The sequence below is a fragment of the Culex quinquefasciatus genome, chromosome 3 (genome assembly GCF_015732765.1).
Source record: "Culex quinquefasciatus strain JHB chromosome 3, VPISU_Cqui_1.0_pri_paternal, whole genome shotgun sequence".
Classification (NCBI taxonomy): domain Eukaryota; kingdom Metazoa; phylum Arthropoda; class Insecta; order Diptera; family Culicidae; genus Culex; species Culex quinquefasciatus.
The window spans coordinates 47,042,557-47,056,715 of NC_051863.1; the positions used below are offsets into that span (position 1 = coordinate 47,042,557).

General features: G+C 36.5%; 1 protein-coding gene across 3 annotated transcripts in view; it reads left to right on the forward strand.

Annotated features, from left to right (window-relative positions):
* The window catches only part of LOC6042037 (fructose-bisphosphate aldolase), a 31,939-nt gene extending 18,250 nt beyond the window's left edge, over window positions 1–13,689 (forward strand). For 2 of the 3 annotated variants that reach the window (XM_038259772.1, XM_038259773.1), the window contains exon 5: window positions 2,902–3,826. In XM_038259772.1, the coding sequence (XP_038115700.1) occupies window positions 2,902–2,997 (96 nt within the window). In that variant the 3' untranslated portion in view covers window positions 2,998–3,826. Of the gene's footprint in view, window positions 1–2,901; window positions 3,827–12,908 lie in introns of those variants that run through there. The other variant, XM_001851146.2, reaches the window with a different exon arrangement.
* The last annotated feature ends 470 nt before the right edge of the window (window positions 13,690–14,159 follow it).

Below are 14,159 nucleotides of genomic sequence, written 5' to 3' on the forward strand. Positions count from 1 at the left end.
AAAGAACATTAAATTTCCCATAAAATGACATGTTCCAAAATTTTTACAGTCAAGTAACGGAAAATGGGAGAATTTTAAAACTTTTAGTGTTTTTTCGATGAAAATACGTTTATTCGGAATTCTGAGTACGCCATCAAATCGGGCGTCTAATTTTACACAAAAGTCCCTTTGACACCAAATTTCTATCTCATCACCGTTTCAGGCTGCAAATTATTGAAAACACCTCTTTTTCACATGTTCAAAATGGAAGGGTCGTACCGCCCTCCGTCACGAGATATCAAAAAACGGACCTCGGTTTCGTGATCAGGGACAAAAGTTACCCCTTAGGACAAAGTTTCACGCAAATCGAAGAGGGGTCGGGGCAACTGCTGTGTGAGTTGGCGGAGAATTACCCAAATATTAAATCACTTTAAATTTATTTATTAATTTTCATGGCTGGGTAATTCTCCGCCAACTCACACGAAATCGGGAAAAGTTGCCCCGACCCCTCTTCGATTTGCGTGAAACTTTGTCCTAAGGGGTAACTTTTGTCCCTGATCACGAATCCGAGGTCCGTTTTTTGATATCTCGTGACGGAGGGGCGGTACGACCCCTTCCATTTTTGAACATGTGAAAAAGAGGTGTTTTTCAATAATTTGCAGCCTGAAACGGTGATGAGATAGAAATTTGGTGTCAAAGGGACTTTTGTGTAAAATTAGACGCCCGATTTAATGGCGTACTCAGAATTCCGAATAAATGTATTTTTCATTGAAAAAGACACTAAAAAAGTTTTAAAAATTCTCCCATTTTCCGTTACTTGACTGTAAAAAATTTTGGAACATGTCATTTTATGGGAAATTTAATGTACTTTTTGAATCTACATTGTCCCAGAAGAGTCATTTTTTTCATTTAGAACAAAATTTTTCATTTTAAAATTTCGTATTTTTTCTAACTTTGCAGGGTTATTTTTTAGAGTGTAACAATGTTCTACAAAGTTGTAGAGCAGACAATTACAAAAATTTTGATATATAGACATAAGGGGTTTGCTTATAAACATCACGAGTTATCGCTATTTAACGAATAAAAGTTTTGAAAAAGTTGGTCGTCATCGATCATGGCCGTTCATAGTCACCCGCGACAGACACGGACGACGAAACGAAGAAAAACGCAAAAAGTAACTTTTTCAAAACTTTTTTTCGTAAAATCGCGATAACTCGTGATGTTTATAAGCAAACCCCTTATGTCTACATATCAAAATTTTTGTAATTGTCTGCTCTACAACTTTGTAGAACATTGTTACACTCTAAAAATAACCCTGCAAAGTTAGAAAAACACGAAATTTTAAAATGAAAATTTTGTTCTAATGAAAAATGACCCTTCTGGGTCAATGTAGATTCGAAAAGTACATTAAATTTCCCATAAAATGACATGTTCCAAAATTTTACAGTCGAGTAACGGAAAATGGGAGAATTTTTAAAACTTTTTAGTGTTTTTTCGATGAAAATACGTTTATTTGGAATTCTGAGTACGCCATCAAATCGGGCGTCTAATTTTACACAAAAGTCCCTTTGACACCAAATTTCTATCTCATCACCGTTTCAGGCTGCAAATTATTGAAAAACACCTCTTTTTTCACATGTTCAAAAATGGAAGGGGTCGTACCGCCCCTCCGTCACGAGATATCAAAAAACGGACCTCGGATTCGTGATCAGGGACAAAAGTTACCCCTTAGGACAAAGTTTCACGCAAATCGAAGAGGGGTCGGGGCAACTGCTGTGTGAGTTGGTAGAGAATTACCCGGCTATCAATTCAAAGCTACACACAAAAAATCACAATTTCAAAAATTATTTTTAAAATACATAGACAGAAACGAACGCAATCTTTCAAGTATCCTAAATGTTTACAAGGCAATTATGGATTTGAAAAAATAACATTAAAAATATATTCACATTCATAAAGATTGAATTTGTCAAAAATCATAAATAAAATTCCTTAACATGAACTCAAAATTTATTAGCAAGTCAAAAAAAACATTAAATTAAAGTTTTTTTTTGTATTTTTGATAAATAAATAAATAAATAATGAAAAATAATCTACGATTATGTTATCGAAGATAACGAACGATCATTCACTTTTAATCTATTTCTGAAATTGACTTATTCCAACCAAATCATGTTGAATTTGCAAAGCTTTAGAACTTCAGAATATATTTTTTGATAATATAGTAAGTTTAAAAGCAAAAATACTCAAAAAAAATAAACGAATTATCGTATTTTCGAAAATACTCATAGATTCATAATTCGCAAAAACGAATCAAACGAAGCCAAATTGGAATGCATTTTCACTTTATAAGATTTGTTGGTAATTCTCAAATTTTCACAAAATATCGTATTTTTTCGAAAATTCAAAATTTTTATTATTTGCAAGATTTGAATGCATTTTCATTTTGATTTTTTTTTTGTGAAATTCTCAAATTTTCACAAAATATCAGTAAAAGAGACAAATTCATTATGGTTCATCTTACAATCGGTTTTCGGTGAAATGTTGTTCATTATGACAGATGGATACTGATCATTAAACCACTACCGAATTTGGTTAAAAATCCAAGGGTTTGTGGTTTCAAATTGGGAATAAACATGATTTAACATTTTTTTTGATATTGCAAATTTATTCTGAAGACTAGACAAAAAACGATAGACTACAATGAACAAAATCCTCTTCCGTATCTAAGTCCTTTTTCCCCTTAATCATGTTTTCTGTATATATGTAAATATTTAGTTTTATAAGTTTTTTTTTGTGTATGTGTTTACTAAACCAAGTTTCTAACCTTTCCACCACCAAATTGCACGTCCTCTCCCCCCTATCCTCTTCCACCGCTTTCTTCTTTTTCGTTTGCAACCCGAAATCCAAACTCTCCTCCAGGCTAACGGATTGGCATGCCAAGCAAAGTACGTCGCCGGTTCGATTCCCTCGTACGCCGCCAACGCGAGTTTGTTTGTCAAAGCGCACGCATACTAGAGAGAGAGCAAAGAACGCAGAAGAGAACAATGGGCAGTCTGCAGACACAACAACAACAACACCACCACCACTCCAACGATGCTGCAGCGTCCAATTGGCACACTCGAAATGCACTTGTTACAACAACAATAACACACCTAAGCACACTTTCTATTGTTTTTAAGGTGACAGTTAACTAACACACACGCGCACACTACCTCACACGCGATCTGTCAAATGCGAACCGTAAACATTAGCGTTAAAGTTTAATTCTGACACTGATATAAGGAGAGAGCGATAGGACTAACACAAACGTTCACAAGCAAAACAAACACACACAAAAAAAAACAAACAAAAGTGTCGCGCGTCAAACAAACAAAAGACGAAGAAGCAGAAGAAGCATCGCCACAAAGAGGGAACTTCGAACCGCGTCAAACATTCCAAAACAAACTGCCTTTTTCTACTTGTCAATTTTTTACAACTCTGTTTTTTGCGCACAGTTTTTCTCCCCGCCTTTCGTTATGTTTTAGTTAGCGTGTGTTTTCTAACCTTGAAAAAGAAAGTCAGCTAAAGGTCGGGGAAGTTCAAGCGAAAAAAAAGTGTCGCGACATTTTGGCATCGATTCTGAGCTTATTGAGAGACCGTTTGCTTGAAGTTTCCTGACCTTTTTTTGTAACTTTTTGACGTTTTAGTTTCTTAGAGCAGTTTATTTTATGTTTTCCGTTTTTTATAATTTTGCATAGACTTTCAAAATCTTGTGTTTTAACTAGATAACGAAATTTATTGCATTCGGTTGTATCGAATTGAGAGACAATAAAGGTTTATGGTTTTGTACAAAAAAAAAAAAAAATGATTGGCTAACTAGTTGCATGGTTTTTACTCTTTTTAGGCTTAAGATTGACTGTTGTAAATAATTCCTTCCTAAATGTTTCTTATATCCTCCTTAAACAAAATTGTCATCGATTTGAGAAACCTTTCCGATAGAAAATATCACAATTTTCCTTTTTTCTGTTGTTTCTTGTTTTGAAATTTTCTTTTAAAAATGTTTGTTTACATATTAAATTAAGTCACTTGCTCGTTTCAAATGACTTAAATTGCTTTTCCCCACCATTTTCAAACGTCTTAATCATTAAAATTCCCACGAAAGCCATTTCCTGGTAGAAAATTTCCTCCCATCACCCATTTCAACAGCTGATTCATTTCGCCATCAAAACGGCGTCCAAGTAATTTTAATTAATCCCACCAAAAGAGCAACGCCAGATGGCGACCTCCACACGCTCGATACAGATGGCCAGACTGACTGGTCAAGTTCACAGCTCATCCTAGTTCAGCACAGTTGCTGGGCCCGTTATAGTTTGCAAATATGAAATATTTCTACAAAAATGCACACAGTGAATGCTGTGTTATTGAGTAAACAAATTGTTTTTGGTTCGGTGTTCTGCCTGGCAATTGCATCCATTGCAATCGTTTGATTTGATTTGTTCGTGGAACCATTACAGTTATTGGAACGATGAACTTTGAGAGATGGATGATATTTTCGGAAAATAGTTCGTGAGTCGGTAGGATTGGTGCTGGTTGATTTTTTTATAGGTGTTTGTTATCTAAATATAATTTGCAGAAGATTGACTTGATGACCATATATTCTTCAAAATGCTTGGAATTTTAAACTTGACTCGTTTCAGGATTTTACGAGAAAATCATACATTTGGTTACAAAAAATTACCTTAAACCAGGGGTCCAACTCAATGGAAATTTAAGTACAATCAGCTGAAATCAATTTTTTTTAGCATGTTTGAGTTAATTTGAAAAATCTTTTGAATTTTTAAAAATTTTCGATGCACAAGTTTTTTTTCGCTAAAACTTTTGTTTTCGTCTAATCTTTCATTTTTTGAAAATTAATGATTGCAAAACAACTGAAGCAGTGTAAAATGCATGTTAACACTTGTAGCACAAACGGCGTCAAAAAAGTTGAAAATGCAACTTCAACCGGCTGGTTCTAGGCGAAAACTCAACCGATTTTGATGGTTCTTGTTGCATTCGATCCGGCAGAATGTCAAGAATCACATATAACAAGGTAGTTCCAAAACAGATGCGTCTACCTTAACTTATATTAAAAAGACATTTCCAACTTTTTTTCCAGGAGATGTATGAACCGGTGGAGTTGTTGAAACACTTTTTCCATGCAAATGCTGAAATTATGGCTTTTTTTATCAGATAATCAAATCTGGACGGTATCTAGTGCGGACTTTTTAAATGAACAAAAATTCATAGTGAAAAAAGACTTGCAAAATTATTTATTGTAAACTTATCAACATGATATTTAAAGGCAATTTAAGTGATATTTTGTTAATCAACCTTGACTTTTCAGGCTTTTTTTTACAAAAAACATCTGTCTTATATAAATGTCTAAAATAAGTTTAAGCAGTTTTATGTTTTATGTTTAAATAAGAAATCTGGAAGTTTTCTTAGCTTTTTGGAAATATTTAACTGCCTTGAGTACTTTTTATTAATGAGCAATTCCATGTCAAATAGGGAATCGGTTGTACCCGACCCTCTCCGATTTCAATGAAACTTTGTAGACATGTTATCCTAGGCCTATAAAAGCCATTTTTGTGTATATGGAGCCGGTTACACTCGATAATGACATTTGAGATGGGCGTAAGTGTTTTAAATATTTTTGTGTTTCGTAATTTAAATATTGCTGTATCTCGAAGCCGTTGCATCTTATCAAAAAGTGGTCAAAGACAAACTTGTAGGAAATTTGACGGGCTTTCCGAAAAAAAATACACTGAAAGAAAAAAACACTCCACTTTTTTGAGATTTTTTTAATTTTTAAGTTTAAAAGTCAAATTTGAAGGTGAGCCCACGATTTTTTTTCGTTCAAAATTTTTGTGAAAATAGCCTAAGATGTTACAAAATGACTCACGAAAAATGCAGGATGAAGCAACTCATCTTAAAAAATACAAAAATCATTTACTGAAACTGTTTTTTTTTTTCAAAAGTGCTCTAAACGTCAACATTTTCAAAAATCGAACACGAGAGTCGATTTTCCAGACAATTTTATATAAAAGTCTCCATATTGACCATTGTTCTAAGTCCAATCCTTGTGAAGTTACAGCGGTTTTTAAAATAAAAATGCTGAAAAAATAGGTTTTTTGATGGTTTTTGGCAATTACTATATGACCTGCTTGATTTTTCGGTTTCGAAACTGTTTTTACCGGAAAGCTCGTCCAATTTCCCATAAGTTTGTGTTTGACCACATTTCAATTGAATGTATGGGCTTACAGATATAAGCTAATTTACTATCCAGGTTACTACACTACACTGAAAAAATATTATGTTTTCAGTCATGAGCAATGTAATTAGCTTATGTCTGTGAGCCCATACATTCAATTGAAATGTGGTCAATCACAAACTTATGGGAAATTTGACGAGCTTTCCATTAAACATATTTTCGAGACTGAAAAATTAAGTCTGTCTTATAGAAATTGCCAAAAACCATCAAAAACCCTATTTTTTCAACATTTTTATTTTTAAAACCGCTATAACTTCACAAGGATTGGACTTAGGACAATGGTCAATATGGAGACTTTTATGTAAAATTGTCTGGAGAATCGACTCTCGTGCTCGGTTTTTGTTAATTTTGACTTTTAGAGCACTTTTGAAAAAAACAATTTCAGTAAATGATTTTTGTATTTTTTTAGGTGAGTTGCTCGTGGGCTCACCATTATATTTGACTTTTAAACTAAAAAATTAAAAAATCTCATAAAAGTGGAGAGTTTATTTTCTTTCCGTGTATTTTTTTCGGAAAGTCCGTCAAATTTCCTACAAGTTTGTCATGTCTACAAAGTTTCATTGAAATCGGAGAGGGTCGAGAAAAAAAGTACCTAAAAAAATCCTGTTTTGGGCAGGAATTGCTCTCTTAACATATTTTTAAATAGCAAAATTTAAAAAAATCTATTTTGCTATTTTGCATTAAAAAATAATGTCAAACTTGTTTTTGCATAAAACTTCGATTTTTTCCAAAAATCACTGTTTTTTTTCAAAAAAGCATAACTCGGCGGCAGATTTTTGGACCATGTTTCTCTACGGCTCAAAAGTTGCGGATTTTTGCCCCCCTAAAACATAGCAAAAAATCTCGAAAATCAAAAAAAAAATACGTATTTTGGGAAATTGAGTTTTAGCGAAACAAAAGTTGATCAAAAAATCTGCATTTTTTTCCGTGTACCTATTTTTTTTCTCAAAAGTCCTCAACAATATCTACAACTTTGCCGAAGACACCAAATTGATCAGAAAATTCACTCAAAAGTTACAGCTGTTTGAATATTTACATACCATTTTTGTATGGACAGCTGCCAAAATTGTACGGAGACTTGTATGGGTGAACTAATGCCGCAAAAAAGCATATTTTGTCATAGGGAAGGTCCCCACAAAGTTTGAGCCAAATAAAAAAATACAAATAAATTCAATTTCCGGTTTTGGTAGAGAATTGTTCAATGTCAATATCGCAGTAACTAATGGACCGCTGTTTTAACATTGAAAATTGATTGATTTAAAATGCATAAGTAAACGTTTTGCAATGTATTCTGAGTATTTTACAAGTTTGTTCAATGAAAATTTAAATTTTCGTACATGATTTTTGCCCACATACTTTTTGAGGAAATTTTGAAGAAGAGAGAGACAAAAATTTTAAATTAAATTCGCAAAGGTCAGAGTTATGATTAATTAAACTGAAATAATTTGATTTGCAAACATTTGAACTTAAATCAGTTAGTTACATTGCTACTTTTAAAACCACTTTAGAGTGAGAAATTTGATTTCTATATTGATTCTATTTTGAAAACTTGGACTAGTCATACCATAGAAATTTGAAAATAAACTGAAATCTTGTCAATCCTGGCAACGTTAGCGTTTTGCGTCAAATCCGGTTCTTGCAGTACCCGCACGTGACCAACCCGATACACGGACAGCTGTCTAGCTTTAAAGCCTCTCGCTACATCTCCTCCACTCATTGTCAAGTTGTTTGCTGTTTCCCGTCGTTGGCTTTTCCACCCCGATTAAGCTCTAATCCCACCGGAAACTGGATAATGTTCCAGGGTGAGCGTTGGGGAGCTTTATGTAATCAAAACTGGCTAGAAGGAGAGGTGGTTCAGGACAGGCTTAGTCAGCTGATAAGCACAAATTACCACTCGACACAGTCCCGGGGCTCAGGTTGGTTGATATTTGTAGTATTTGCCGATTAGTTTAGAACCGGAGCGAGGTTCAAGATCTGGGGAGCTTGTGGGGGAGACCAATCGGAGCCCCCTCCTTATTAGTGAGTGGTGTGTTGAAAGGCAAACAAGACAGCGCCAACCTTAGACACGCTCGTTAAGAGGTAGAACAAACTGGGGGCGGGTTCGCTCAATGGTACTTGGCACCAGAAGTGGCCAGCTGTGGACTCGGGCGTGTGGGTTTGAGAGCGTTCGAGAGATGTGTTAACGCCTCTCAAGTGTGTGTTCTTGGGACCGTTGTTTTGACTACAAGCTGGTTAACTTCTTGTTCTAATGGAGGTGCCCACAAACATGAGTGAGGTATTATGCAATTTGCAAATTTGCGGCCAGCAATTTGAGTCAATGTGGGCATGAAAGCAACGAAATATTTAAAGACTGGATAAAAATTTACTCTCCCAAACTGGCCCAGAAATGCAGGACTACTCCAGTTCCCGGTCCGAATTGGCCTCCAGTTCAGTGAATCCAACATTTTGCTCGAACTGAACAATGAATCACGTAATGATTATGATGCGGGTCGAGGAGATGTACCGAATAGATACTATTGGGAGGGGAATCCCCCAAGTCTGACCCTGGATAGCAAACAATGAAAGTCTCATGATGAGCTGAGGTTTAATTTTGATTGCGAGGAATAGGGGATTGCCTGCAGTACACACAGTGAGAGTAATTACAATTCTAATCGCAATTGTCAATCTGGTCCAGCTGGTTTGGACTGCTTGAGGTTGGAGGTTGAATTGCCATTTTGAAATGTCTGAAATTTTCAACTTTCCATGAGCTTTAATAGAAATTTTAAAGTGGAGGTAACCCTTCAAGCTCTAGGACCCCCAAAGAACCTTCAATGTTGACCAGCTTAAAAATAGCTGCCTAAGCCCCCGAGGACAATGTATTCAAATCACATCCAAATCTCCATTCTTGTGTCCCCACTGCGGTCGGTCAGTCTCTGCCCGTCGGAACCAATATGCTAAAGTTGATATTATGCAAAATCCTGCCGGCTGCTCTGGCTGTGGGATCAACCGAAAGGATGACCACCGTCCGAACAGCCCAATCGTGGCCAGGATCATAAGTAAGCTGATTATCGGGCAACGGAACACCCGAGAGAGGGGAGTAGCTTTGACTTCGTTACGTATGCAAACCCCCTTTTCCAGGAAAATTGACCATTGGTGAGCGGGGTTTTGATTGTGCGATGTTTTTGCGATGTCGTTGAATGCAAATTTTGCGCTTCAGGAAGCTGATGATTCCCACGCATTTGTAGCGTTCCCCGGTGCGTATCGCTAGTGGGACATGACGCTTGTCAGCTGTTTTGTCCAGCGCAGGATTCCGACAATCTCGTCGCAAGCTGTTTACCCAGCGCTGGTAATGGCTTTGTTTACGACCGAAACATTGGTCAGAGGAATCTTGGAGCGAACCCATAAAATATCGGGCACTTTGTGTAAACTATCGTGTTTTTCGCCAGTCTGCCATTGACCTTGCCCTGGGGCTGCCATCTGACCCAACACGGTCCCTTCCAATCAATAATAACAGCAGAACGAGAGAGCTTCGCTAAACGGTTCCCACTCCGGAACTCGTAAAGTTGTTTTGATCCAACACCCACCACATCGGTCTCGCTTCGTGGATAAACAGACGCATCCCGGGGCGGAGAGGGGTGTTTTACACTCCGATAAATTTAATTGAATTGTTTCGACCGACTTTTCAGCCAAGAAGGAAGAAAAGCTAATCTTCTCTTGAGACAATAGATTGCAAATCCGTCCTCATAACTGAGGAGCTGAGGGATTGAACGCTCCGAAGGTCACGGTACGTGGTCGTGGGAGGAGTTGTTATTCCTTTCCGGGAAGTCCTGCTCTTCCTTCTCAAAGGTGTTGTCCTGAAATTACGTGGTAGAGTGCTTCACTTTGTCATGATCGTGCTGTCGCATGTCGTTTTTGGGTCAAATTGAGTTTGACGTTTTGACTTTCTATATTCAACAAAAACAGAAAAACTGCGGGAATTGCTGCAAGTGCGACAAATGACCAAAGGGATTTCAGGTCAGAACACGTTTGACACACGTACTTGCCCGACTACTGTAAACATTTTCAATCATACCTCGGGACTCCGGCAACCAAATTCAACCAAACTTCGGCACATTCCGCTGAATGGTCAGCCAAACAAAACGTGCTTGTTATTGTTTACATTGTGTGCCCTCGTTTTTGCTTACATTGTTTTTCGCGCTGACGATTTCGGATCATTGAACCAAAAATCAGAACATAAATGGTACAATTTCAATCACGTCATCTCTGGCCACTCCCTTCAACCGGAAAAACAACCCATCAATCTGACCGGTTATGAGCAACCAAACGCTCTTGTGTGTTTGTATGTGGGAGGGCGCATGCAAGTGACTTTCTTTTGTGGAAATATGTGCTCGCCACACAAACATCGTCCAAAGAAGTTCGACGCAGTCGTGCTATATTGTCGCATTTTGACGTTCCGAGAAAAACGCATTTTAATGTTTAACTTAAAAAATAAGAAACGAGAGCACGCCATGTAAACAATAACAAACAAGTTTTTTTTTTGTTGCCATTCTGTGCATTGCCCCGAAGTTTTGCCGATGCACGAAGTGATTTGTTTACATTTTTTTTGGTACACTCCGCAAACGTCAAACCATACAAAACTGCAGCCGGATCTTTTCCGGGAGGCTGAGGGTGCCGAAAAGTTTGGAACATATTTACAGTAGTCGAGCTCGTACTTGTGTCAAACGCGTTCTGACCTGAAATCCCTTTGGTCAATTGTCGCACTTACATCAATTTCCAGGCTGTCTCAAGATAGCACGACAAGATTGAAACTTCTTTCATATAAAAAGTGACAACAATGTACGAAGTTTTTTCGGTTTTCAATCGAATATCTCAGGATTGAAATCGAATTTTAGGGACCTGTGAATGTCATAAGGGGAGGCATTGTGAGCTGCACAAAATGGCGTTCAATTTGGTCAAAAATGCATTTATGACAAGTTAGCACGACGGTGACGAGTTGGAATCGAAGGAGGCTGTGGGTGGGGCTCGGTCGACGCTCTGGCGCGAACTTTTTTTTTCCCCGTGAAGGAGCAGTGTTCCGATTTTCCTCCGGAAGGATTGGGGATGTGGTGAAACTTTTCCGAGCATACACAAAAGGATGGCGAAGGAAATTTATGGATTATTGTATCTCTTTTCAACGGTTGTCGGAACCCTCCGGGCAGGAATAAGTTGACAGCCGGAATGGGGATGAATGGGGACATATTTTGCTGCTTGAAAAATGAAGAAAAATAAGTTTTAATTGATTTGGCATTTGTTGGAGTTTTTCTTATTTTGGAATCAGTGATTTATAAATTGATCTTACTTAAAAAAAATATTATTTGATTTATGACCAATTTTATAACACCTCAATAAGAGATGCGTTTTTTTTTGTTTCCAAAAATAAAATAAACTTTAAAGTTGCACAACAACCAAGGAAATTGTTGTTATTAGAATCAATCCTGCAACAATCTGATTGTAAAATTTTATAGCAAGTCGCTTTGTGGATACAACGTTAGAGGATACATAATTTTTTTTTCGATAGTTCAAGTAGTTTTGAAAAAAATAAAATATCTATACCAAAAATCTTGGTGGAAAAATTATGATTGATTTGCACCGTTAAATTATGTACCAATGAACCTGGTAAATTAAACTCGGTTTTCAGTTTTATATTTATTTTTTTCGATGTTTTCCAGTCATTTTAATTTTCCTTGCTTAAATTGATATTTTCGGCGAATAAGGAACACAATATTTAAATCCTCCTGATGGGTTGGCTGAACTGCTGAACTACTGTCAAAAGTTTAGTTGAAACCAGGGCTGCGGAGTCGTGTCATATTTCAAGCGTCTCCGACTCCGGCTTTCTGGGATTAGCCGACTCCGGCTCCGGCCTTCAGATCCAACCGACTCCGACTCCGACTCCAACTCCGGCCCACCAACTCTAGTCGATTCCGAATCCGACTCCACATATTTTTTAATATTTCAAAAGTTAGTTTACTATTATTTCGAAAACATTGATAAATTGGATTATTTAAAAACTATTTAAGTGGAAACCATCACCCACCTCCCCCCCCCTCCTTCGACACCCATCTTATGAGAAATATGTGAAATTACACACAAAATGATGTAAATTTACACTGTCAACAAAAAGAGTTGCGACACATTTGTTTTAGAATTGAAAATCTTTCAGTTCCTTCAATATGGCATAATTTAAATGCATTCCCCTGTATTTAGAATCAATTTTGGCATGCTAAGATTAAGAATTTTTTTGAATTTTGAAAATTTTTGATTTTTAGTAACGCAAAAAAAACATTCGTTAAATTTTTTTCGTCCTATCTTACATTTTTTAAAAATTAATAATGACAAACAATGCATTTTAGAACATTTTGTATATTCAAATGTTGAGACCATGTTATTGAATTTTTTATATTTTTTATATCTTTTGTCCCCCACCCCTCACTTCGATCTCAAATCATTTTTATTTCATAATCAAATGTTAAAGTATTTTTTTAATTCACAATCTATATCATTTATCATGTTTTCTCGAATCGACGACAAAGTATACCTGCGTTTCAAATAGATATTTCAAAGAATTTTCGAAACATAAATTCCTAACAAACATCACGATTTTTTGCTTCTCCCCTTCCAGGCCAACGGTGAGGCTTCCCTCGGCAAGTACGGCGGCGGTGTCGTCGGTGCCGCCGGAACTGGCAGCTTATTCATCGCCAACCACGCTTACTAAGTAAGCTTAATCCCCCGTTATAAGCAGCAGTGGGTGCAATAAGCCACACATCACCACAGTATAAGCGGCCGAGTTTGAAGCCGCTCATCCCTAATAACCTCAGCATATACATGTTTGTTAGTGACAAAAAGTAAAAACAAAAAACAAAAACAATACCGCGCACCTCACAGCCCCGAAACTTGCTTCAGGAAAAAATACCCTACAAAAACGAGAGAACAATACAAAGCAAACCTCCTCGGACAGCAACGGAAATATCACAAGTTTATAAAATTATGAAAACAATTGCTTAGTGAATAACGGGTTAGTTGAGCGCTGGCGGAATATAAAACCTCTTTAGAACAAACAAAGACAAACGGTTTAGTTTCGGTGAAATAGTCTGGGAAAATTGTATGATTCGTTATCCAACCAAAAATTTTAGTGCGTGCGGATTAGATCAGGACATCGGAATTGTGTATCCCAATTTTAACAACCAAATTGAGCAAACCACCAAAAAGATCACTATCGTAAGAAAAAAAAACGAAATTCCGATACCAATCGCATGCGGTCAGTCAGAATGAGGATTACTAGGTTTTAATTTTTGTATCATTAGTTTTATTGTATTTAATGAGAAAAGAACACAAGATAATTACAAGATATACAGTCAGTAAATTTATTGAGGAAATAAAAGTAAACAATGTTACAACCAAAAGCACAAACCCGAATCGAGTTATTTAAATCCGAAATACATTGAAAATATTGTTTGGATGTTGTGTATGTAAGTATATTTTTTACATAAAATAACTTTAAACACAAATTACATCTCTTGGAAAAAAATCATTTTCAGATCAATCTTAAATGTTGTAAAAAACTATAGCTGATTTAAATAGTTCTTCCCTTCTTTCCTCCAACTTGTTACGGGTTTTTAATGATATTTCCTAATCGATTGATAAGTGTCGCGCAGTCTTGTTTTTGCGAACTCATTTTTGTTCTCGCATTTATTTTGTTTCTTGCATTTTTGCTTCTTGCATTTATTTTGTATCAATCTCGGATTCGATTTCTAGCAGCAGGACCTCGCGGTTGATCTGCATCGCCACTTTTTGTTCCTCTTAGCATGGCAGCTATTCATTACATGAAAATTTTCACAAAAGTTCGCATTTTTCCTGTATTTTGAAAATGCAT